Genomic DNA, 22,734 nt, shown 5'->3' with positions numbered 1-22,734 from the left:
ACTTCATTCCACTGTGCTTGGTCAGCATCGTCCACAATAGGGCTTGATGAAAGTTGTCACTAAACAGGTCCTTTGAATGGAGAGTCATTAATCATTCTGATCAAGCTGTGATATTTTGTTTTTTACATTTTCACATAATAAAATTTTCCTTTTGTGGGGTATGGATCTATGAGTTGTAACAAGTGCATACCAGGGGGGGACCCAAAAATCCCCAGAATTATCTCCTGGAGGGTGGGCCCTTTGTAATACAGGCTTCCCCTGCTAGGCGAGTGTTCTAGGAAACCATCTGTATCTGTACCTGCTGGTGTTGTTGTGAGGGGTTGCATTTGGTTTCAGTGATTTTTTTTTTTTGAAAACTCAGTGTTGTTAACCATTTCATGTTGGATGATTTACAACTGTACATGCCCACACAGCACTGAGTGGGCATTTGACCAAAAATGGCATGATCCCCGTGCCCCACCCACTCTATTCCCCCTATCTCACGCTGAGCAACTTTATTTTGTTTCCCTGGGTGAAAAAAAATCCTCAGACGGAAATGTTTTGCTGATGTGGAAAAGATGAGACAAAAAACAACAGACCCCCAAAAGGCATCAAAATCAACAAGTTCAAAAACTGTTTTAATCAGTAAAAAAATCTTTTCATTAGGTATTTTGAATACATTGAAGGTGACTGAAGTTTAAACCTGTTAGAATAAATACATGGTTTTTTATAAATGAATTCCAGGGTGTTTTGGGTCCCCTCTCATACTGTGATGTAAGCACCGTAACACTCAGGTTACCTAACAGTTCCACCACTCCCAAAATTTCCCTGTACTGCTCCTTTGTAGACAAATCCTCCCCCACTGAAAACCCTGACAACAGCTGATCTGTTCTCCATCCATGTAGCCTCACCTTTTCCAGAGTGTCATATAAATGGAATCATACAGTAAGTAACCTTTTGAGTCTTGTGTTTTTCACTAGCATAACACGTTTGGGATTATCCACGTTGTTGCATGTATCAGTTCTTTCTATTGCTGAGTTGTATAGATAAACCTAGTTTGTTTGTCCATTCACCAGTTAAAGGACGACTATCTGGATTGTTTCCAGTCTGAGGCAGTTATGAATAATGTTGCTATGAACATTTACAGACTAATTTTTGTGTAAATACAAGTTTTCATTTCTCTAGGGTAAACACTTGAGAGTGGGATCATTGGGTCACGTAAGCACATATTTAACTTTATCAGAAACTGCCAAACTTTTCCAAAGAGACTGCATCATTTTACATTCGCATCATAAATGTATGCCTATTTCAGTTGCTCCACATCCTCTCCAGCACACTTGTTTTGGGGGTTTTTGTTGTTGTTGTTGTTTTAATTTTAGCTGTTCTAGTAGGGATTTAGTGGTGTCTCATTGTGGCCTTAATTTGCATTTCCCTAATGACTATTGAGAATTATTTCATGTGTTTATTGGCCATCTATATATCTTCTTTGGTAAAGGATTTCTTCATACATTTTTTCCCATTTTTATTAGTTTTTGTTGTCTTTTAAAATTTTTATTTATTGATTTTTAGGGAGAGAGAGAGAGAGAGAAACATCAATTTGTTCCACTTATTTATTCATTCATTGGTTGATTCTTATATATGCCCTGACTTGGGATTGAACCTGCAACCTTGGCATATTGGGAAGATGCTCTGACCAACTGCGCTGCCCAGCCAGGATCGGTTTTTTTGTTTTCTTATTGTTGAATTTTAAGAGTTCTTTGTATATCCTGTATACAACTTATTTGTCAGATATTGATTTGTAAGTATTTTCTCTTAGTCTGTGACCTATCTTTTTATTTTCAGAATAGAAGTTTTCTATTTGGGTTAAGTCCACTTTATTAATTTATTTCTTTTGTGAATTATGTTTTTGGTGTTGTACCTAAGAACTCTGCCAGACCCAAAGTCATGATAATTTTCTTCTAAGGTTTCCTCTAAAATTTTTATACTTTTACATTCTCATATCTATCATAAGTTTTGAATTTATTTTTGTATAAAGTGTGAGATGTAGGTCAAGATTCACTTTTGTGGTTACCACTATATTTTTTGTTATACTTAAAAACAGAGATCAGTATTACCTGTTTCTTCAGAGGAAACAAACCAAATAATAGTAAAATTTTATAAGGTTTTATTTATTTATTTTTAGAGAAAGGGGAAGGGAAGGAGAAAGAGAGGGAGAGAACATCAATGTGTGGTTGCCTCTCAAGTACCCCGTACTGGGAACCAGGCATGTGCCCTGAGTAGGAATCAAACCAGCAACCCTTTAGTTCACAGCATGCACTCAATGTACTGAGCTACACCAGCCAGGGCAGTTTTTAAAATTTTTTATAGGTAATTTATATGCAGATAGTACAGAATTTTGGATATACAATAAAAAGTAAGTATAGTAGAAATTTTGGGGTGTTCAATGAAAAGTAAGTTTTCTCCCACCTCCCAAGGCAACCATTGTTACTAGATTCTTGTGTATCTTTCCAGGAAGAATTTATGCATTTACAGTTATGTATCTGTGTGTTTTAATAAATGATAGCAAATTATTCTTACTATTCTATACCTTACATTTTTATTGAACAGTGTTTCTTGGAGATCATTTCATGAACTTCCTCTCATTTAAAAAAATAGCTTTATTGAGATACCTTTCACATGTACAATTCACCCATTTAAGTGTACAATGTTTTTTGGTACATTCAGGACTGTGCAACTATCACTACAATCTAATTTTTGAGTATTTCGTCCCACCTAAAAAAACAAAAAAACAAAAAACACCATACTATTAGCAGTCAATCTCTATTCCTCTCCCCCACCTCCCAGCCCTAAGCAACCAACAGTCCAGTTTATGCCTTTATATATTTGTCAATTCTGGACATTTCATATAAATAGAATTCATAATATCATATAATATGTGGTCTTCTGCTACTGGTTTCTTTCAGCATAATATTTATTTTATTTATTTATTTTTAGAGAGGGGGAAGTGGGGAGAAAGAGAGGGAAAGAAACATCAATGTGTGATGAGGACACTGGCCTGCGTGCCTGCGGCATTCACACAGACTACAGAGTCCTGTGGAGGAAAAGGGATGGCACAGCCACTCTCTTAAGGGGAGAGTACCCCGACCCTTGCCTTGACAGGCTTTTATTGGCTTTATTTGCATAGGAATACAGGGCCTACACACACACACACACACACACACACACACACACCCACCCCCAGCTCATCAGTCATTGTCAGGCAGTAATGATCAAACAAGAGATAACATTCAAAGAACTCTGAGGGCTAATTCTGAGTCAGGGTCAGAGGGCCATAAAACTTTGAGTAACAAACTCATTTTATGCTTGGACCCTTATCATTTAAATCGAGGGTATTAGTAAAGTAGGTTTCATAGGATTTTATGCATTCTTTCCTAGGTCTGATTGCCCTAGAAAACCTGCCCTTTCCCAAACAGGACCCCACCCACCTCCAGCATTATTTCAGGCTTAAGTCAGACAGGGGAGATAAGGCAGCCAAGAGATTAGAAGACTTGTTGCAGACAGAATAAGGACTCGGACTATGTCAAAGCTGAGGGGTGAGGGTCTATCACACCCTTTGTATAAAGCCCCCTAAGTCCTTCCCTGAGGGCCCCTTTGCAACCATGCCTATGTTAGGTTGTCCCTCCTTTGAGGAATCTTACCTGTCATTGGTTAACCAGTCATCTGCCTGGAGCCAGGCAGGGTGAGGTAAAAGGGGCAGAGCCCTGGCTGGTGTAGCTCAGTGGATTGAGCTCGGGCCTGTGAAGCAAAGGTCACTGGTTTGATTCTTGGTCAAGGCACGTGCCTGGGTTGCAGGCCTGGTCCCCAGTAGGGGGCGTGCGAGAGGCAACCAGACATCGATGTTTCTCTCCCACTCTTTCTCCTTCCCTTCCCCTCTCTCTAAAAATAAATAAATAAGATATTTTAAAGGAGGGGGGCAGAGGCAGTGCCCCTACAAGGAAAATAAGCTTTGTCTTCTAAGTGGCTTATGGTCCCAAGGGCTTTTTACTCAGCCATGAAGGGTTACAGTTTCTGAAACCAGGCAGGGCAGTTCCCAACAAATGTATGGTTACCTCTCGAGTGTCCCTCACTGGGGACCTGGCCCACAACCCAAGCATGTTCCCTAGACTGGGAATTGAACCAGCAACCCTTTGGTTTGTAGGCGAGTGCTCAGTCCAATGAGCCACTCCAGCCAGGGCTCGGCATAATATTTTTATGACTCATTCTTTATCAGTGTATTCCATTATATAGTTACATCCTACTTTGCTTAACAGTATCACTTTTGATGGACATTTGGGTTGAAACTTCTTGTATGTGTAGTATTTTATCACATATAAGTTGTAAACATAAATAGCTAAAAATGAAAGTATGGGATCAAAACAATAGATACTTTTAAAATTTGGGTGGGTACTATTAAGTAGCCCTTTATAGTGACCTGTAGCTAACTTCTATTCTCTTCAACCCTCAAAAATATGAAATGACTCTTTTTCTATAAAGTTTTTTTTTTTAAAGGAAGGGCACAGAATGTTAGTTTGTGACTTTTTTTTAAAGATTTTATTTATTTATTTATCTTTAGAGGGGAAGGAGAGAGGGAGAGAAACATCAATGTATGGTTGCCTTTCGTGCGTCCCCTGCTGGGAGTTGGCCTGCGGGGAACTGGACTACAACCCAGGCATGTGCCCTGACTGGGAATCGAACCACGATCCTCTGGTTCGCAGGCCCGCACTCAATCCACTGTGCTACACCAGCCAGGGCTTTTTTCTATAAAGTTTTTAAACACAGTATGTATAAAACTTTTTCATCATTGCCAAGTGGGGAATAAGAGGTAGCTCATAGTTTTAATTTGCATTTTATTATGAACTAGAATAAGAATTACTTTATTCTTTTAACAGCTATTTGAATTTCTTTTTCGTGAGCTGTCATATTTTTTGCAATTTTGTGGGGTTAGTTGGTTGTTTATTGATTTGTAGATAATTTTTGCTAGTTTGTCTTTTTTCCTTTGACTTTATTTGTTATGTTCGTTGCCATGTAGACATTTTTTTATTTTTATGTAATTTAACATATCAGTCTTGTCTTTTATGGCTCCTGAGTTTTAGGTCATCTTAAGAAGGATTACAGTTACTCTTGAGAACATATTTTTCTAATTTTTAAAAATCAAGCCCTGGCTGGTGTGGCTCAGTGGACTGAGCACCAGCCTGAGAATCAAAGGGTCTCCAGTTCAATTCCCAGTCAGAGCACATGCCTGGGTTGCAGGCCAGGTCCCCAGTTGGGGGCACCTGAGAGGCAACCACACATTGATGTTTCTTTCCCTCCCTTCCCCTCTCTAAAAAATAAATAAATAAAATCCTTTTTTAAAAATCGAGGCAATTTTAGATTTATATGCAGTTGCAAGAAATAATAGAGAACAATCCCTGTACACTTTTGCCAAGTTTTCCCCACTGGTCGCATTTTGCAAAACTGTTGTGTAATACAACAACCAGGATATTGACATTGATACAACCTCCCAATTTTACTCAGACTTCCCCAGTTTTGGTTACCCACTTTTGTTGGGAGGGGTGTGTATGTGTATTAAGTCTTACACAACTTGGTCACTTTTTTCATTTAATCCATCGCTATAGTCAAGATACCACAAGGGTCCCTGGTATTGCCCTTTTATAACCCACTCCCCCCTTACCCAACCTCTGGCAACAGCAGTAATTTGTCCTCTATTTCTAAAATTTTGTCATTTTTAACAATGTTATATATAAATGGAATCATACAACGTGCTCTTTTTGGATTGGCTTTTGTTCCAAATAATTCTCTAGAGGTTTATCCAAGTTGTGTGTTTAGTGTGTTTCTTTCTATTGCTAAGTAACACACATATTCTGTGGCATGATGTACTACAGTTTGTTTAACCATTTACCTGTTGAGAGATATCTGAGCTGAATCCAGTTTTTGGCTGTTACAAATAAAACCACTGTGAACATTCAGGCACAAGTTTTTTTGTATCAACATAAGTTTTCATTTCTCTAGGATAAAGCCTAGGACTGTAATTGCTGGGTCATATGTTAGTTGCATGTTTAGTATTTTTTCAAATCAATTTTACTAAGGTATAATTTGCATACAGTACAATGTAGACATTGTAATTTCATGGTTCTCTGAATTTTTTTAAATTCTCACTCGAGGATATGTTTGATTTTAAAGAGAGAGAAAGACAGACAGAGACAATGATGTGAGAGACAACCTCCTACACGCACCCCAACCAGGGATCGAACCCGCCACCTTTCGGTATATGGGATGACTCTCCAACCAGCTGAGCTGCCTGGCCAGGGCTGGTTCTGTGAGTTTCGATAAATGTATGCAGATATGTAGGCATCACCCCACTGAAGATACAGAACTTTTATGTCACCTTGGAAACTTCCCTCGTGCCTCTCTGCAGTCGCCTCTGCCCTATCAGGAGAGATCAGTTCTACTAGTGACAGAATTTCATACAAATAAAATCACACCACGTGAATTCTTTTGAGACAGGCTTTTCCCCCCTACTTAAATATTTTAAGATTCATCCCTGTTTTGTATTTTAGTATTATTTGGTTCTTCCTCTTTTTTAATAAGCTATTTCTTAAAACAGTTTTAGATATACAGAGAAACTGCAAAAATAGTACAGAGTTCTCATGTACCCTATACCCAGTTTCTTCATTACTGACACCTTACATTAACACGGTACAATTGCTGTAATTAATGAACCAATATTGAAACATTACTGTTAACTAAAGTGTATAATTCATTCAGATCCTGGTTTTCGCCTAATGTCCTTATTCTCTTCTAGGCTTCCATCCAGGACACCACAGTGCATTTAGTGCTCATGTGCATTTAGGTTACTCTGAGAGTGCATGCTTAGAGTTTCGAGAAACTGTTTTACAGAGCGGCTGTACCATCTACATTCCCACTAGCAGTATATGAGTGATCGGGTTTTCTACATCCTTGCCAGCATTTGGTGTTACTGTTTTTTATTTTAGGCATTCTGATAGGTATGTAGTTATATCTCATTGTAGTTTTAATTTGCCTTTCTTTATTTTTTAAAAAGATTTTATTTATTTATCTTTAGAGAGAGAGAAAAGAGGGAGGGAGAGGGAGAGAGACATGGGTGGTTGCCTCTCACACACCCCCAGCTGGGGACCTGGCCTGCAACCCAGGCGTGTGCCCCGACTGGGAATCAAGCCAGCAACCTGGCTGACAGGCCGGCACTCAATCCACTCAGCCATACCAGCCAGGGCTAATGATTTGCCTTTTTTTAATGATTAATGATGTTGAACATCTTTTCATGTACTTATTTGTCACCTATGGATCTTCTCTGGTGAAATGTCTGGTCATCTCTGTGGTCCATTTTTAAATCAAATTGCCTTTCTTTTAAACTGTTGAGTTTTGAGAGTTCTTTACACATTCTAGGTATTAGTTAGAAATGTAGTTTGTCAGTATTTTCTCCCAGGCTGTAGCAGATAGTACCAAACCCTATACATACCATGTTATTTCCTATACATACTTTCCTATGATAATGTTTAATTTGTAAATTAGGCACAGTAAAAGATTAACAATAACTAATAAAATAGGACAATTATAATAATAGAGTGTCGTAAAAGTTGTGTGAATGTGGACACTCTCCCAAAATACCTTTTTGTACTACACTTACCTTCTTTGTTGACGTGAGATGAGATGGTGGCACAAGGCCCACGCGACGAATGAAGTGTGGTGACCGGTGCGAGCACTGGGCCATGGCATTGGGCTGCTCTGAAGGTAACTTGGACATAAGCGCTGTGATACCAGAACAGTTGATCTGATAGCCCAGATGGCTACCAAGTGACAGGCTGCAGGCAGCATATACAGTGTGGACATGCCGGATGAAGGGGTGATTCATGACCTGGGCACAAGTGGGTGGAGCAGCATGAGATTTCATCATGCTGCGCAGAAGGGCATGTAATTGAAAATTTATGAATTGCTTATTTCTGGAATTTTCCACTTAATACTTTCAGACTGTGGTTAACTGAAGCTGGAAAGTGAAACCTCGGATGAGGGGTAGGGAGCAGACTACTGTATTTCGATGTTAGCCGTCTTTTCCTATCCTGATTCTTCGGTGGTAGCCTTTGTGGGCAAAGGAGAAATCATAGACCTTACATGGTTAAAAGCAAATGAGTGGTCCTGATACCCTGCTGTCCCCGTCAGCTGGCTCTTGGCCAACAAGTTTCTCTTGGTCATGTGACCAGTGTACATAGTGGTTTTTATTAGGGTAAGCCAGGGGAGGATGTCCTATGAGAAAGTTAGAAGGTATGCTGGGGAGGAACTCAGCAATAGGGGCAGGAGTAGAACAGATGCAGGTATCCATCTGGTTGCTAAGCTTTATCAAGTTCTGAAAACCATTGCTTTGAGTTCTACAAGTTAAAATTCCACAACTTTTCCTGGTCAGTGTGGTTTGGTTTGTTGGAGCATCTTCCCATGCACCAAAAGGTCGTGGGTTTGATTCCTGGTCAGGGCACATACCTAGGTTGTGGGTTTGTGCCTGATTGGGGTGCATGGGGGAGGCAATCAGTGTTTCCCTCTCATCTCTCTCTCTCTCCCCCCTCCTTTCTCTCTCTCTGAAATATTTATATATATATATATATATATATATATATATATATATATATATATATATATAATAAAATGTAAACAAAGTAAAACTCCACAGTTTTGGCCAGTTATAGTATTCATATGCTGCCAGTTTATCCCTAACAATAGAATGTTCATTTTATAGGAAGAGAGTCTGTTATTATAATAATTAGATAATTTTAAAACTTGTATATGGAAAAGATGGAATGTTTTTTATGGTGCCCAGTAGGGATAAGGAGATACACTTCTCCACATTCCGTTTGCCTGGACCCTGGTTGGCGAAGGGATGGCAGGCCATGGAGCTGAAATGGTTCTGGGGCAGATGTGGTTCTTGATGCCAGCTGTTCATTTACAGGTGGCTTGTGAAAATGGCTGCCTCTCATTTCACCGGGCTCACAGCCGTTGCTGACGTAATTAAAGATCTAGACACTCAGATAGCTGTAAGTAAGCACTTTGAGGCCGCTGTGGGAGGAACTTGGTGAATGTGCTTCTGATTTGTTGTGACACCAAAGCTGATGCCACGAATTCAAGCTCATGGCTCTAAAATTTAGCAATCTCAGCTGCTCCAGGCTAGGGACTCTGCATGCACTTGAAGATTGCTAACACTCAGAGGAAATTTGTTCTTGATGGCAAAAAAAAGACTTTCACGATTGCTAAAAATTGTGTTTATTAGGCATAGCCCTGACATAGAGTTAAGCATGTTTTGAAATGTTAGAGTGAATTAATCTGTCTTCTGAAGTTTTGTGATTGGGTTTTCGGTATGTGACTGTGCCATAATTTCTTTAAATTTAACATTATTTGATGTTCAATAATAGTGCATGTAGTACTTAACCATGTATTCTCTTTTTACAAAGTCTCCAAAAATGGCTTGCTTATTCTAGTTTGTTTTTGTACAAAAGATTCTTCATTTCACTTACTTACTTATTTCAATTTGGTGGACTGTGTCATTCAGCTTTTGGAGAAGAGGTGGTTTCTAAACACGAGGTGAGAGCAATGAATATTCTTCATTCCCTCCATTTTTAGTGCGCAGGTATCCGATGGTTACCATCTTTTATACACTGAAGACCTTTTAAAGCCTGATAAACCACATACAATTTTACTTTAAAAACTTATCCTTTATCACAGGTGCCTCTGGGGCTCATTTTCCTGTTTTCCTTGCACAGTTGATTGGCCTCGGTCCGCATACCTCCAGAAAGAAGCAGGATCTTGATAAGCTCTATGAGCTGAAGTCCAAAGCTCGGCAGATTATGAACCAGTTCGGCCCCTCAGCCCTCATCAACCTCTCCAATTTCTCATCCATAAAACCGGAACCAGCCAACACCCCTCCGCAAGGCTCCATGGCCAATAGCACTACAGTGGTTAAGATACCAGGCACTCCTGGGTCAGGAGGGCGTCTCAGCCCTGAAAACAATCAGGTATCGTCCTCTTGCTTTTTGCTCTCTGTGGTCACCTCTCATCAGTTTCTTGAACCAGTGGTACTTTGAGAGATGGCCATCTCAGAGGCTGCCTCTTCCCCTCAGTTGAAAAACTTCTTTTTTCCTCCTGGGGCTTCTGAAGTTCTAAATTGAATGATCGTGTGCAACATTTATCAATTTTTACTTGTAGTATTGATGTGTGTGTCTCCCCCTTTATATATAAAACATATCCGCACACACATTAATACAACACCTTACCTATGACAAGTTTTTGTATGTTTATATGTAAATATATGTGCTACATAATTATTTGATAAAATAGTTAAGTGCAATAGTGAAATAATTAATGGATTCAGTATTCATTATTCTTGTAATAAAAGTACTCTTGCTTTCAGTCTTTTCTCCTTCTGGTTCCTCTAGCTGCTGCCATTATTAATTTTCTGTAGTGATTCTAAAGTCCTCTGCCCTTTTTCCGTTCTTGGTCCTGATTCTGTCGTCCAGAGCCATAAGAGATAAATATAATCTCTTGACTTGGGCCTCATAGGCTGGATAGACTAGGGTGAGAGGACGACATTGCAAGAGAGTGGGAGGAGGGACTCGCCAAGGTGAACGGGGAGGGCTGGGCAGATGGAAGACCAGCCTGCGTGAATGTGGAGTTTGCTGGAGAACAGGAGATAAAATTATGTGGATAGAATCACGGGAAGACATACTGGGCCTATACTAATCAGTTTCCATGGGAACTTTTAGTCAATAAAAAGTCTGCAAATATTTAATAGAGGAGTAAGTAATATAACCAAAATAGTGTATGTCTTAGGAGGGCTAACTTGGCAGTAAAGAGACTAGAGAGGTAGGCAAGGGGTAGACTGGAAGAAGACCAAGTCTAATTCGTTTACAATAAATCCAGACATGTTAAAGGCTTGAATTAAGTGCTAATGGTAGAATGGAGAAAAACGGATAGATCTGAGACATCATTAACAAATGTTTATTTTTTTAAAATATTCTATTTTTTCTTATTTCCAAGTTATTCATGTTTATCACAGAAACTTTTGAAAAACACAAAGAATAAATAGCTAATAACTCTACTACCACTCAAAAATAACTATGGTTAGCATTCTAGTGTGTGTCTTCAATCATTTTTAATGGTATATATATATATGTGACATGACATTTCCTCTATGAACGTTAGTTATACGTCCTGATACAAAGATTTAGTTATACAAAGATGAACACATGTTCCCTGCCCTCAGGGAGCTTTCAGCCTATTAAGTCAGAAACAGGTAAGTTTATAAACGTACCTAGTGATAGAAGGATATACGGGGTACAGTAGAAGCCAAAGGAGGAAGCGAACGCTTTCCCTGGGCGGGCTAGAAAAAGCATCAGAAAGGAGGCACCATGAGCCAAGCAAGTAGGACGAAGGATGGAAGAGCATGTCCGAAGGCAGCAGAGGCACTGTATGATCTGTGGTGGTCAGAAGATTGTAAATTATTTAATGTGGAGGGAAACTGAGTGAGAAAAAGAGATGAGGCAGAAACTGCCTGATAGGCACTGGCCTCTCTTCCACACTGCTCCTTCTGCCCTTCCCCAGGCTGCTTCAGTCTTGAGAGTACAATCGTAGCAACACCACCAGGTAGGCCGGACTGTTAACTCCTTCGAAAGCAGAAACTGAAGCCAATAAACTGACAATCTTTTTAATCACAATGTAATGAGTTTCTGGTTTGATTGTTTCCTTGATACTTGGCTGAAAGATCTCCCAATTAACTTTAGGTATTGACTAAGAAGAAATTACAAGACTTGGTAAGAGAAGTGGATCCTAATGAGCAACTAGATGAAGACGTGGAGGAGGTAAGGTGGTTGGGTGCCCCCGAGACTGTCCCTGAGAGCCAGAAAAGAATAGTGGTTACGAGCACAGACATTAGAGCCAGACAGATCTGACTCTGCAGCGTGGCTCTTCCAGTTAACAGCTTTGCAGCTATGGACGGGTCACTTAAGATTCCTGACACGCAGCTTCCTCCTGTGTTGGTAGGTACGACATTATTTATCTAGAAGGTTATTGTGAGGGTCCCATGGAATAACTTAAACACGTCACTTTATACCTAACAGCTGCTGCTACTTTTGTCTGGCAAAAAGGACATAGTCCACTGTTATAGGCAATCACTTTCAACCATTTTAGTTGCTTCTAGAATATTCCTTCATGTTTAAGTATTACTCAAAGTAATGTAAAACAGATATTCTTATTTTCACTCTTTTTCCTTTTTTAAAAAAGATATTCTTTCATTCATTCATTTAAAACATTTTTAAAATTTATTTTTAGAGAGAGGTGAAGGGAGGGAGAAAGAAAGGGAGAGAAATATCAGTGTGTAAGAGAAACACATATCAGTCGGTTGCCTGTCCCAACTGGGGACCAGCCGACAACCCAGGCATATCAGGCACATGCCCTGACTGGGAATCAAACCAGTGACCTTTCAGTTAGCAGACCGGGCACTCAATCCACTGAACCACACCAGCCAGGGCTGATTCATTAATTTTATAATAGTCTATTGACTTCCTTCTATGATAGATGATAATTTTGTTAAACCATTCACATACGTCAAGTTATTTAATAACTCAAAACTCAGTATCTACCTTAGTCTGTGCAAATACTGTTCACTATAGAGCCAAGTCGCTCGTGTCTTCAATTACTTTTCCTTTCTTGTGTGACTTCTTTTCTTGAAGTTGATAATTGACTCATTTTTTGTTAGTTTTCTTTTTTTTAAAGGTTTATTAGCATCTTTTTTAAAAAAAATTTTATTCATCTTTAGAGGGGAAGGGAAGGAGAGAAGGAAAGAAACATCAATATATGGTTGTCTCTCGTGCGTCCACTACCTGGAACTGGCCTGCAACCCAGGCATGTGCCCTGACTGGGAATCGAACCGCGATTGTGTGGTTTGCAGGCCCGAGCTCAATCCACTGAGCTACACCAGCCAGGGCTGTTAGTTTTCTATGTGCCTTTTTTATTCTGCTTCCACCATCAGCTCTGCTGTGCACCTGTCAACATTGTTTTCCAAATGAAAAAATAATCTGTCAGTTTATGTCATCCCCCATGTCTCCGCCCCAAGATTTCAATCCCAGAAAACACCATCCTCTTGTGGTCTGATTAATGTTAGTCCACTTGCATAAATCCCTCCTAGGTCTTCCTTTGGCCTCATAGGATCTCTTGTTTCCTAGATCACACATCCTGTTTTTACATTATTCCCTTTTTTTGTTAAAGCACTTTTTTTAACTTTCTACAGAAGGAGAGATGAGAGGTAAATGTCTTAAATTGTCTACATTCCTCACACTTGATTTTTAGTTTGGCTGTATTTAGAATTCTATTTTGGACATTGTTTTCTTCCTTTCAGCTGCGAAGGGATTGTTCTGTTATCTTCTGAAAATCTCCTATTAAGAAATCTTGAGCTATTCTGATCCTGACCCTATTGGGGTCTCATCTTTTTTTCTGTTCTGAATTTTCGTGTGAGCCTTAGTATATTTATTTTTTCACTTGTTGTACTGAGCTTTTGAAGACTTCTTTTATTTTAGCAACTTGTGTGCCTCAATTCTGGGATGATTTTGTGTATTTTGCTTTGATTTTGCCTTTGCTGAGGCATATGTAATGATAGGGAAAGAAAATACAGGTTATAAAAACAGTGTAACACCATTTTTTAACTTTATCTTAACTAGAGGGAGAATATTTGCCCTTTTTGTATAAATGTGGGGTTTTTTGAGCAGCACCTTTATTAAGATATAATTCATGTACCTATTTGAAATATGATTTGTTGGTTTATAATATATTCAGAGTCATGCAACTGTTAACACAATCGACTTTAAAACATTTTCATCATCCTTAAAAGAAACCCATACTCATTAGTGGCCACTCACCATTTTCTCCAGGCCCCACAGCCCTAGCTACTAATATATTTTCTGTCTTTATAGATTTGCCTATTCTGGATATTTCAAATACATGGAATTATAATATTTGGGTTTTTGTGATTGCCTTCTTTTACTTAGCATAAGGTTTTGTTTTAAAATTTTACTTACTTTAGAGAGAGGGGAAGGGAGGGAGAAAAAGAGGGAGAGAAACACCAAAGTGAGATAGAAATATCAATCCGTTGCCTCTTGTACTGTGCACCCTGACTGGGGACCATAACCCAGGCATGAGCCCTTGACCAGGATTCAAACTGGCAACCTTTTGCTTTGCAGACTGATGCCTAACCAACTGAGCCACACCGGTCAGGGCCGTAGCATGATGTTCTTGGCTTCAGAATTCTGATTTTGCTCATCACACAGTCCAGGATTAATTTATAATGAAGTGGAAAGAACCCAGGATTTGGACTCAGAACCTCGAGGTTGAATCCTGGTTCCACTGCTTAGTAGTTGCATGGCCATGAGCAAGGTAGCATCCTGAAGTCTTAGCATCCTCTACTGTAGAATGAGGACAAAACTCATGCCCCATTTTTTCACAGGATTATTATTAGGACTAGGTAAGATAATTGGAAATAAAGCGGCTTTAAGAGACTGTGAGTGAAGAATACTAATGACTCACTTTTGTTTTCCCACCTAATTCAGAAGACAGCGTAGGGGAGAGGGATTGGGCTGGTTGATGCCTGCTGGGTAGAAAGTGCAGAAAGCTCCTCCTCCGGAGGGTGTGAATTGCACTCCGCCTGGGTAATGAGTTAATGTGTTAATGTGTTTCTATTGCCATTGTCACTCCTCCTCCTCCTCACCTTCAGCCAAAGGCTGATTATAGGCCTTCTAATAGAAAGCCTGACTCAGTCTGTGGTTGTCCCAGCTACCGGCACTGACCCAGCCGATGACATGATTACTCTCCCATACTTTTGTCTTCCCCAGATGCTGCTGCAGATTGCTGATGACTTCATCGAGAGTGTGGTGACAGCAGCCTGCCAGCTTGCTCGGCATCGCAAGTCCAGCACCCTGGAGGTGAAGGATGTCCAGCTGCACCTAGGTGCGTGGTCTCATTTCTCCCTGAGGTGTCCACTCTATTGCTCCTTCAGGACCGTCAGGAGCAGTGTAGTCAGAGGAACCTTCATGCCGGGATTCGACCTGTGGGCCCTGAGAGTTGTGTGTTCCCGGGCATGGGCTTTGCCACTTTCTAACTGAGTCACCTTATTCTTCTTCCTTAATTTCTCTGGGAGCCCCTTTCTTCGTTGGTGAAATGGAGATCATAATATCCTCCCTACATGGTGATTGTGAGAACTATGGATTTGGTTTGTAAAATGACTGGCACAGGACCTGGCCCAAAGTAAGAGCTTAGTAAATGTAGCTACAGTATCTCTACCATTCAAATAATGCTGTTTCCCTTCCAGTTTTTGCCTTATATGGATTTTTCCCAAGAAAATGATAATTATAATGCAAAAGTCATTTTGTTTTCTGTTTTCCTTGCTAAGAAGAGGCAAGGAAAGATTTTTCAATAGAGGCATTGAAGAGACTACACCCTGGTGACACCTTGATTTTAAACTTTGGATTGTACTAAGCCAACAATCCTTGGCATTCTCTGGCTTATAGCTGCCTCACTCCAGTCTGTATCTACATAACTGTAGTCTGTGCCTCTGGCTTCCCATGGCCTCTCGTGTATGTGTGTGTCTGTCTGTCTGTCTGTCTGTGTCTCTTATCCTCTTCTCCTAAGATATCAGTCAGGTTGAATTAAGGGTCCATTATATTCCACTATGACCTCATCTTAACCAATGACAGTTGATCCTTGAACAACATGGGTTTGAACTACATGGGTCCACTTATATACAGGTTTTTTGCAGAAATACACAGTCAGCCTTTGTATTCTCAATTTTCATGCTGCAGATTTAGCCAGGCACAGATTGAAAATGGCATTTTCTATCCAGGGTTGGGAATCATGTATGTAGAGCAAAGATATATTTTACATGGATTTGCAAATGCATGGGGGTCGGTGCCCCTAACACCCACATTGTTCAAGGTTTAACAGCACATCTGCAACAGCCCTATTTGCATTTCATTCTGAGGTACTAAGGGTTACCTAGTACCTCAGACTTCAGTGTATCTTTTGAGGATACAGTTCAACCCATAGCAGAGCTTCATCATGTCCATGTCTGACGCTTGGGCTAGGAACTCTCAAAAAGCTGGGACTGTGCAGGTTTCTCTCTGTCATCTCTCTGCATGAGAGATGCATCTTCTATTGTAGAATGGGCTCCTCATGTGCAGCCCCAGGATGGCTGGACTTCTTTCATGGCAACTGAAGGCTCCCAGAATGAGTGTCCTGGAATCACCTGGCAGAAACTTCACGGTGCCTTCTAACCCAGTCTCTGAAGTGACACAGCATCACTTCTGCTAATTCTGCCCTTTGAGGCCGTCACAGAGGCCTGTCTAGGTTCAAGGGGAAGGAAGGTAAAGTCCACCTCTTGATGGGAGGAGTGTGAAGGAATCTGTAGACATGTTTTAAAACCACGATAGTACAAATTCATAGAAACATAAATTAGAATGGTGGTCACCAGGCGCTGGAGAGAGGAGAAGGAATGGGAAGTTACTGTTTAATGGGTACAGAGTTTTGATGGAAAAAATTATGGAGGTGGAGAGTGGTAATGGTTGCACAACAGTGTGTGTATGCTAATGCCACTGAACTGTACACTTAAAAGTATTTAAAATGGTCAATTTCATGTATATTTTACACATAAAACCGTAACATTATATTACATTGAGAGTTTAGCATTGCTATTTTTAAAATATTTTATATTTTAATTATTGAAAATAAAATTGGAATGTTAGTTTATTCATTAAGGGTAAGAAATAATTATCACAGAGACTAGAAAACTCCACGTGACCAGACAGCATTTGTAGCAAGTCTTAAGGAAGCTGAATCATAATCAAAAGATTGCTTGCAGAGCGTGGGGAATGTGGGAACCTGGAATGAAATACACCAGGCCTGGTGCACACACCCTCACACCTCTCAAACAAAGATAGCCTTTGCCAATGGGGCTGCAAATTCTTTTTTTTTTTTTTTTAACTGATCTTAGAGAGAGAAGAAGGGAGGGAGAGGGAGAGAAACATTGGTTTGTTCCACTCATCCATGGACTCTTTGGTTGACTCTTGTATGTGTCCTGACCATGGGGTCGAACCTATAACCTTGGCCTAGTGAGACGATACTCTAACCCACTGCAATACTCAGCCAGGATGGGGCTGTAAATGTTTGACTCCTCTCTTCTAGATGGACTGGGATGCCAGTGTTTGCTTCTGACCGGTTTTCTGTATTTTCATAGTTGAATAACCTCCTCTTTGACAGAGTCTTTCTTTAGAAATGTGAATGTTGCTCTAGCTGATGTAGCTCAGTGGATTGAGCGCAGGCCTGCGATCCAGAGGATCGCGGTTTGATTCCCAATCAGGGCACATGCCTGGGTTGCAGGACAGTTCAGGGGACACATGAGAGGCAACCATACATTGATATTTCTCTCCCTCTCTCCTTCCCCTCTTAAGATAAATAAATAAAAAATCTTTAAAAAAAAACAAATGTGAATGTTAAATGAGATAGTGTACATAGAATGGTTCGCACAATGCTGCTTTGTACCAGGCATTTTACTATGTAAAATCATTTTACTAAATGATTGTTGTTATTATAGTAATATCATATGAACTATAAATACACACAGTTTTAAATATATTGCTACACATTCTGGCTGGTGTGACTCAGTGGATTGAGTGCCTACCTGCGAACCAAAGGATCACCAGTTTGATTCCTAGTCTAGGCACATGCCTGGGTCTCGGCCAGGTCCCCAGTAGGGAACGTGCTAGTGGTAACCACACATTGATGCTTCTCTCTCTCCTTTCCGTCCCCTCTTTCTAAAATAAGTAAATAAAGTCTTTAAAATATAAAAATAGCCCTGGCTGGTGTAGCTCAGTGGATTGAGCTCGGGCCTGCGAACCAGACAATCGCGGTTCGATTCCCAGTCAGGGCACATGCCTGGGTTGCAGGCCAGTTTCCAGCAGGGGTCAGTTCCCTGCAGGGGGTGCACCAGAAGCAACCATACATTGATGTTTCCTTCCTCTCACCTTCCCTCCCCCTCTAAAGATAAATAAATAAAATATTTTAAATAAATAAAATAAAATATAAAAATAAAATAAATATATTGCCGCACATCTTTACATATATGCATTCATGCCAGGTAGCTCTTCCTTCATTAAAGTGACTTTGCAAATCTGCATTTCGATTCAGTTTGTGTCGATTGTAAAGTTTAATTCCCAGGGAATAAACTTAGTGCCCATTTCAAGTATTGACAACAAATAATATTAGCAGAAGACTTCAGACATTTTTACTTTCAAAAAAATATTAGAAGAGAGCTCTATATAAAACTATTCTAGACCCAAACCTGAATTATTCATTTACTCAATATTTAATGTGCATTAGACACAAATTTTAGCTATGAAACCACTTATATACAATTTGATTTGAGTGAGTGTCTTGCCTGGGGCAAAACAAATTTGCAAAACAAATGTTTGAAGTACTCTAGGGAAGTGTGATAAAGAAGTCCCCTTGTAATAGACATTCATTCTGTAAAAAAAATCTTGTGTGAGTTCAGTTGACCCTTGAATGACACAGGTTTGAACTGTAGGTCCACTTATATACAGATTTTTTTCAGTTACTATGTACAGTACTGTAAATGTATTTTGTCTTCCTTATGATTCTAAGAGCCAGAAACCGCCATTCTGCCCACCCATGACCTGCTACCTAAGAACTCATCAAATAGGCAGTGGCCCACAGTTAGCTGGGCTTCCTGTACCCCCGAAACTCCTGCCCCGTTTACTCTTAGCCGGCGGCCACAGTTCTTGCTCACCCACTGTCCCTGACCAGGGAACATTCCCTGCTAAACAATAGGCTTGTGAATAGGCTTGTGACTGGAGCTTCTGCACCAGTCAGCTCTCATCCTCTTCCTAGGCAGTCTACCTCGTGCTTCTCCCCGACCCATCCCTTAAGGCTCAACCCTAAACTCAGAAAAAAACCCTGCCCTTGTGCCCTCCCGGCTGCAGTCTGCGCAGACTCAGCCGCTCGTTCAGCAGCTCGCTGATTAAATCTGAGAAACTCCGTGCCTGCTCTCCTGTCATCTCTCCCCTCACTCTGCCGAACCTAACAATTATTTTCTTAACATTTTCTTTCTCAAGCTTACTTTATTGTAAGAATACAGTATGTAATACATAACAACATACAAAATTAGGTTAATCAACTGTTTATGTCACCTGTAAGGCTTCCCGGTCAACAGTAAGCTATTACTAAAGTTTTAGGGAAGTCAAAAGTTATATGCTAAAAAAAAAAAAGCCCTGCCTGGTGTGGCTCGGTGGATTGAGCACGGGCCTGTGAAGCAAAGGGTCGCTGGTTCGGTTCCCAGTCGGGGCACATGCCTGGGTTGCGGGCCGGGTCCCCATTGGGGGACACATGAGAGGCAACCACATGTTGATGTTTCTCTCCCACTATTTCTCCTTCCCTTCCCCGCTCTCTTAAAAAAAAAAAGTTATATGCAGCCCTGACCAGTGTGGCTCATTTGGTTGGACATGGTCCCACAAAGTGAAAGGTCACCTGTTCGATGCCTGGTCAGGGCACATGCCTGGGTTGAGGGTTCCGTCCTCCGCCAGGGCATGCACAAAAGGCAACCAATTGATGTTTCTCTTTCACATCATTGTTTCTCTCCCTCTCCTTCTCCCTCCCTTCTCCTCTCTCATATAAATAACAAATAAATAAATAATAAGGGCTTTCAAAAAAGTTACATGCAGATGTTCACTGGGGGTGCTGAGACTCGGCCCTCCAGAACACCAGGAGCGCTCTTCTGTTCCTACTCTTCCTTTGGGTTCAGCGGAAGGGGTTACTTTGAGCATAGGAGTAAGACAACTGAAGAAACAAATCACTGTCTTGGAGACTTTAGGACTCAGCACCCATAGCTTTGACTCATTTACCCCTTTAGTCCCGGCAAGAAGGTCACATGGCGTCCTTGGATACCTTGGAGGCACGGACATGGGATTCCCCCATTTGCATTCCATAGAATCCTTCTGCAGGGTTCCTGTTCCTTAGTCTAGTTGATTGCTTAGATTCATCCTCCCTGACCCTTGTCTGAGGATCACACTGCACCCTGACGTTGCCTTCCCAGTCTCCTTATCTCTGTGCTGGCCTTTCCTTGCAGAACGCCAGTGGAACATGTGGATCCCAGGATTTGGCTCTGAAGAAATCCGACCCTACAAAAAAGCCTGCACCACAGAAGCTCACAAACAGGTGAGGAGCCATCAGAGCCCCAGGGCAGCCTCGGCTGACTTCTCAAGCTGTGTCTCAGGGGCATGCGCACAGCTCCCATCACTGCAGTTATTGCTCCCCCTCATAGCCCGCTCCACTCTGGACCAAATGGCAGAGAGGTCAGAGGCAGCAGGGCTCCATGGGAGATCACTCACATATTTCCTTGGTGTTTGGCTGTTTCCACAGTGGGGTCTCTGTTTTTTCTGTTAACTCTGATGGGCATCACTTAAAGCTGTGGAATCTAAGTTCTTCTAATATGGATGGAACTTGTCCCTGCCCAACTCCTTAATGAAGTCTTCCTTCATTGTTGGTGACTTGAACATCACATTTGGCCCTGTGGCTGAGGACACGTTAAGGAAGGCAGAGGTGTGCTGTATTTGGGGTGGGAGGCAGCGCCCAGTCTGCTCTGCCAGGCATTCTGGCCTCTGTCCCAGCTTAACCTTCGTTCTCTGTCTCTCTCACCATGGAACTGAGAAGTCATTCTGAGAACCTAACACTGCTTCTGCTGTGGAGCACGTTGTCCCTGTCATTGATGGATCTAGTGGCAACGGTGGCCTCCCTTGACAAGGCTATAGTCTTTTCTGTCTTAATTTAACTGCCACTCTGATTTGAAAAGTGAGCTTATTCTAAGCTCACTTAGAATAAGTGACAGGCACACCTCGGCCATCTTGGCCAAGCATCTCTTGCTTTCCATAGCATGGGATCTCCCACTCCGGGTGTGTCTCCAGAGCTCACAGAAGCAGCCCTGTGAGGAAGCCTCAATAGCCTGGATCAAAGGACCATAGTCTTCTTCAGAAGGGAGTCCTTCCAGATAAGAGATGGTCATTTTGTCTCTGCTCCCAGATTATCCACTTTTCAGCCATATACGTATAAACAAATACAGTGTTGCGACAGTCCTTGGTCAAAAACAGCAAGCAAAGCAATTCAGCAATGTGGGCGGGGCTGGTAACAGTCAAATTTGAACTCAGTGAGCTGACGCTTTCCCTGGTGGATTGTGGTAGAAGTCATTGGTGTCCGTTTCCTTTGTTGCGTGTCATCCAGTATGAAATGGCACAGGCTTGAAAGGAAGGCCATCTCCTATTGTCTGCAGTAGCAGGGAAGAGTGGGTGTGGGGGGGGGGCCTCAGAAACATGCTCTGATGGCCTTTCCCTAAGTCCCCAAAAGGCAAGAGCTGTCACCTTCTGCTTTTTTTTACAATGAAATAATTTATTGCAATTTTAAAAGGCTTGTCTTAAATGAAAGCAATTACTAAAGGAATTGTTACTGTTCCAGCTAAAAAAATAAGTAAATTCCTAGAAGTGATAGCTGTTGTAGCCAGTTGTGAACCTGGAGAAAGATCACGTGACAGCACCGACACGAGCATGACCAGAGAGGTAAAGACACACTGTTAGTGTGTGTCTCGAGTCTGAGTGATGATCAGATTTTTAGAATGGTGTATATAATCAAGACATTTAAAAATACTGATTTCCTTGATAGGCTTTCGAAGGAAAATCTTTCCGCAGCTGCAGTTTGTTAGTAAAAGAAACATATTTTCATTCCCTTTATCCAAGTAGAACTAAACTACTTAGGAGCCAGTAGCCATCTAAGGAAGTAAAGGAAGGTGGACCTTGAGAATCAGACCTAGAAATAGGCACCCCGCACATCAGTGTGACAAATAATCTTCTGGGTCACCTGCTTTTAACTTTTTTGCCATCCTGCTAGCCTAGAACAGTTTGTCCTTTGGTCAATGGAATGGATCCGCTGGCCTAGCTACACATCGCTGCAGCCCTGCAGATTGTCCTCAGGTTAGATGGAGGCTGCTGAGCTGGCCTGTGCCTGCAGGTTCCACAGGCTTCAGTCTGTGACGTAGACCATGCCAGGCCACCTGCTAGCTACATGGGGTGTCCCAGAAAGTGCCTGACTCTAACCTGTGTGTTGCTTATTTCTCTCTCCTTTCAGAGAATGGCATTGATCCGGAAGACAACCAAGAAATAACACATGGAAAGGTCAGGGAATGGACAACAATGTATTTGGAGATACTTGAGCTGAGACCTCAGCCATCTCATCCTTGGATTTTTTTTTTAATGCTTTACAGAGAAGCATATATTTTTTATTAACAGTGCAGCAATATCTATAATGACTGAGAGGATCTGCCAAAAGAATAAAGCCTCCTTCCCCCACTTTGGCCCCTCTTCCCTGCCGTCTCAAAGAGGAGCAATGTATCTTCCAGAGAAGATTTTATTTGTGGTTTATTATATAAGTGACTGAACATGGGACAAAGCGGTATGGTCTTGTTTGGTGAGACAGTATTAGCAGGATTTGTAGAAGTTTCTGTTTCCTTCTCCTTTGCCTTTTTCCCTGTACTTTGTAATGTCAGTGTTTATATGAATATGACTTTCATTTGCTTTTCCAGAATAAAGAAGTTATTAATCGAAA

The 22,734-nt window shown here is 41.1% G+C and overlaps 2 protein-coding genes across 5 annotated transcripts in view; one reads left to right on the top strand and one right to left on the bottom strand.

Moving 5' to 3' along the window:
- LOC118994528 (uncharacterized) overlaps positions 1-7,948 on the bottom strand; it is a 25,423-nt gene extending 17,475 nt beyond the window's left edge. Inside the window, exon 1 of the mRNA XM_037057142.1 lies at positions 7,682-7,948. Within this exon, the coding sequence (XP_036913037.1) occupies positions 7,682-7,948 (267 nt within the window). The remainder of the gene's footprint in view (positions 1-7,681) is intronic.
- The window catches only part of TAF12 (TATA-box binding protein associated factor 12), a 27,293-nt gene extending 4,559 nt beyond the window's left edge, over positions 1-22,734 (top strand). For 3 of the 4 annotated variants that reach the window (XM_037057184.1, XM_037057186.1, XM_037057185.1), the window contains exons 2-6: positions 9,798-10,049; positions 11,814-11,891; positions 14,913-15,027; positions 20,213-20,301; positions 22,258-22,734. In XM_037057184.1, coding sequence (XP_036913079.1) covers positions 9,882-10,049; positions 11,814-11,891; positions 14,913-15,027; positions 20,213-20,301; positions 22,258-22,293 — 486 coding nt within the window. In that variant the 5' untranslated portion in view covers positions 9,798-9,881 and the 3' untranslated portion in view covers positions 22,294-22,734. Of the gene's footprint in view, positions 1-8,989; positions 9,075-9,797; positions 10,050-11,813; positions 11,892-14,912; positions 15,028-20,212; positions 20,302-22,257 lie in introns of all 4 variants that reach the window. The other variant, XM_037057183.1, reaches the window with a different exon arrangement.

Source organism: Sturnira hondurensis, unplaced genomic scaffold, assembly GCF_014824575.4.
Source record: "Sturnira hondurensis isolate 20B ecotype Veracruz unplaced genomic scaffold, ASM1482457v3 Scaffold0009516, whole genome shotgun sequence".
Classification (NCBI taxonomy): Eukaryota; Metazoa; Chordata; class Mammalia; order Chiroptera; family Phyllostomidae; genus Sturnira; species Sturnira hondurensis.
Note: the sequence above shows the minus strand (reverse complement) of the source record. Positions and strands in the feature narration are given on the sequence as shown.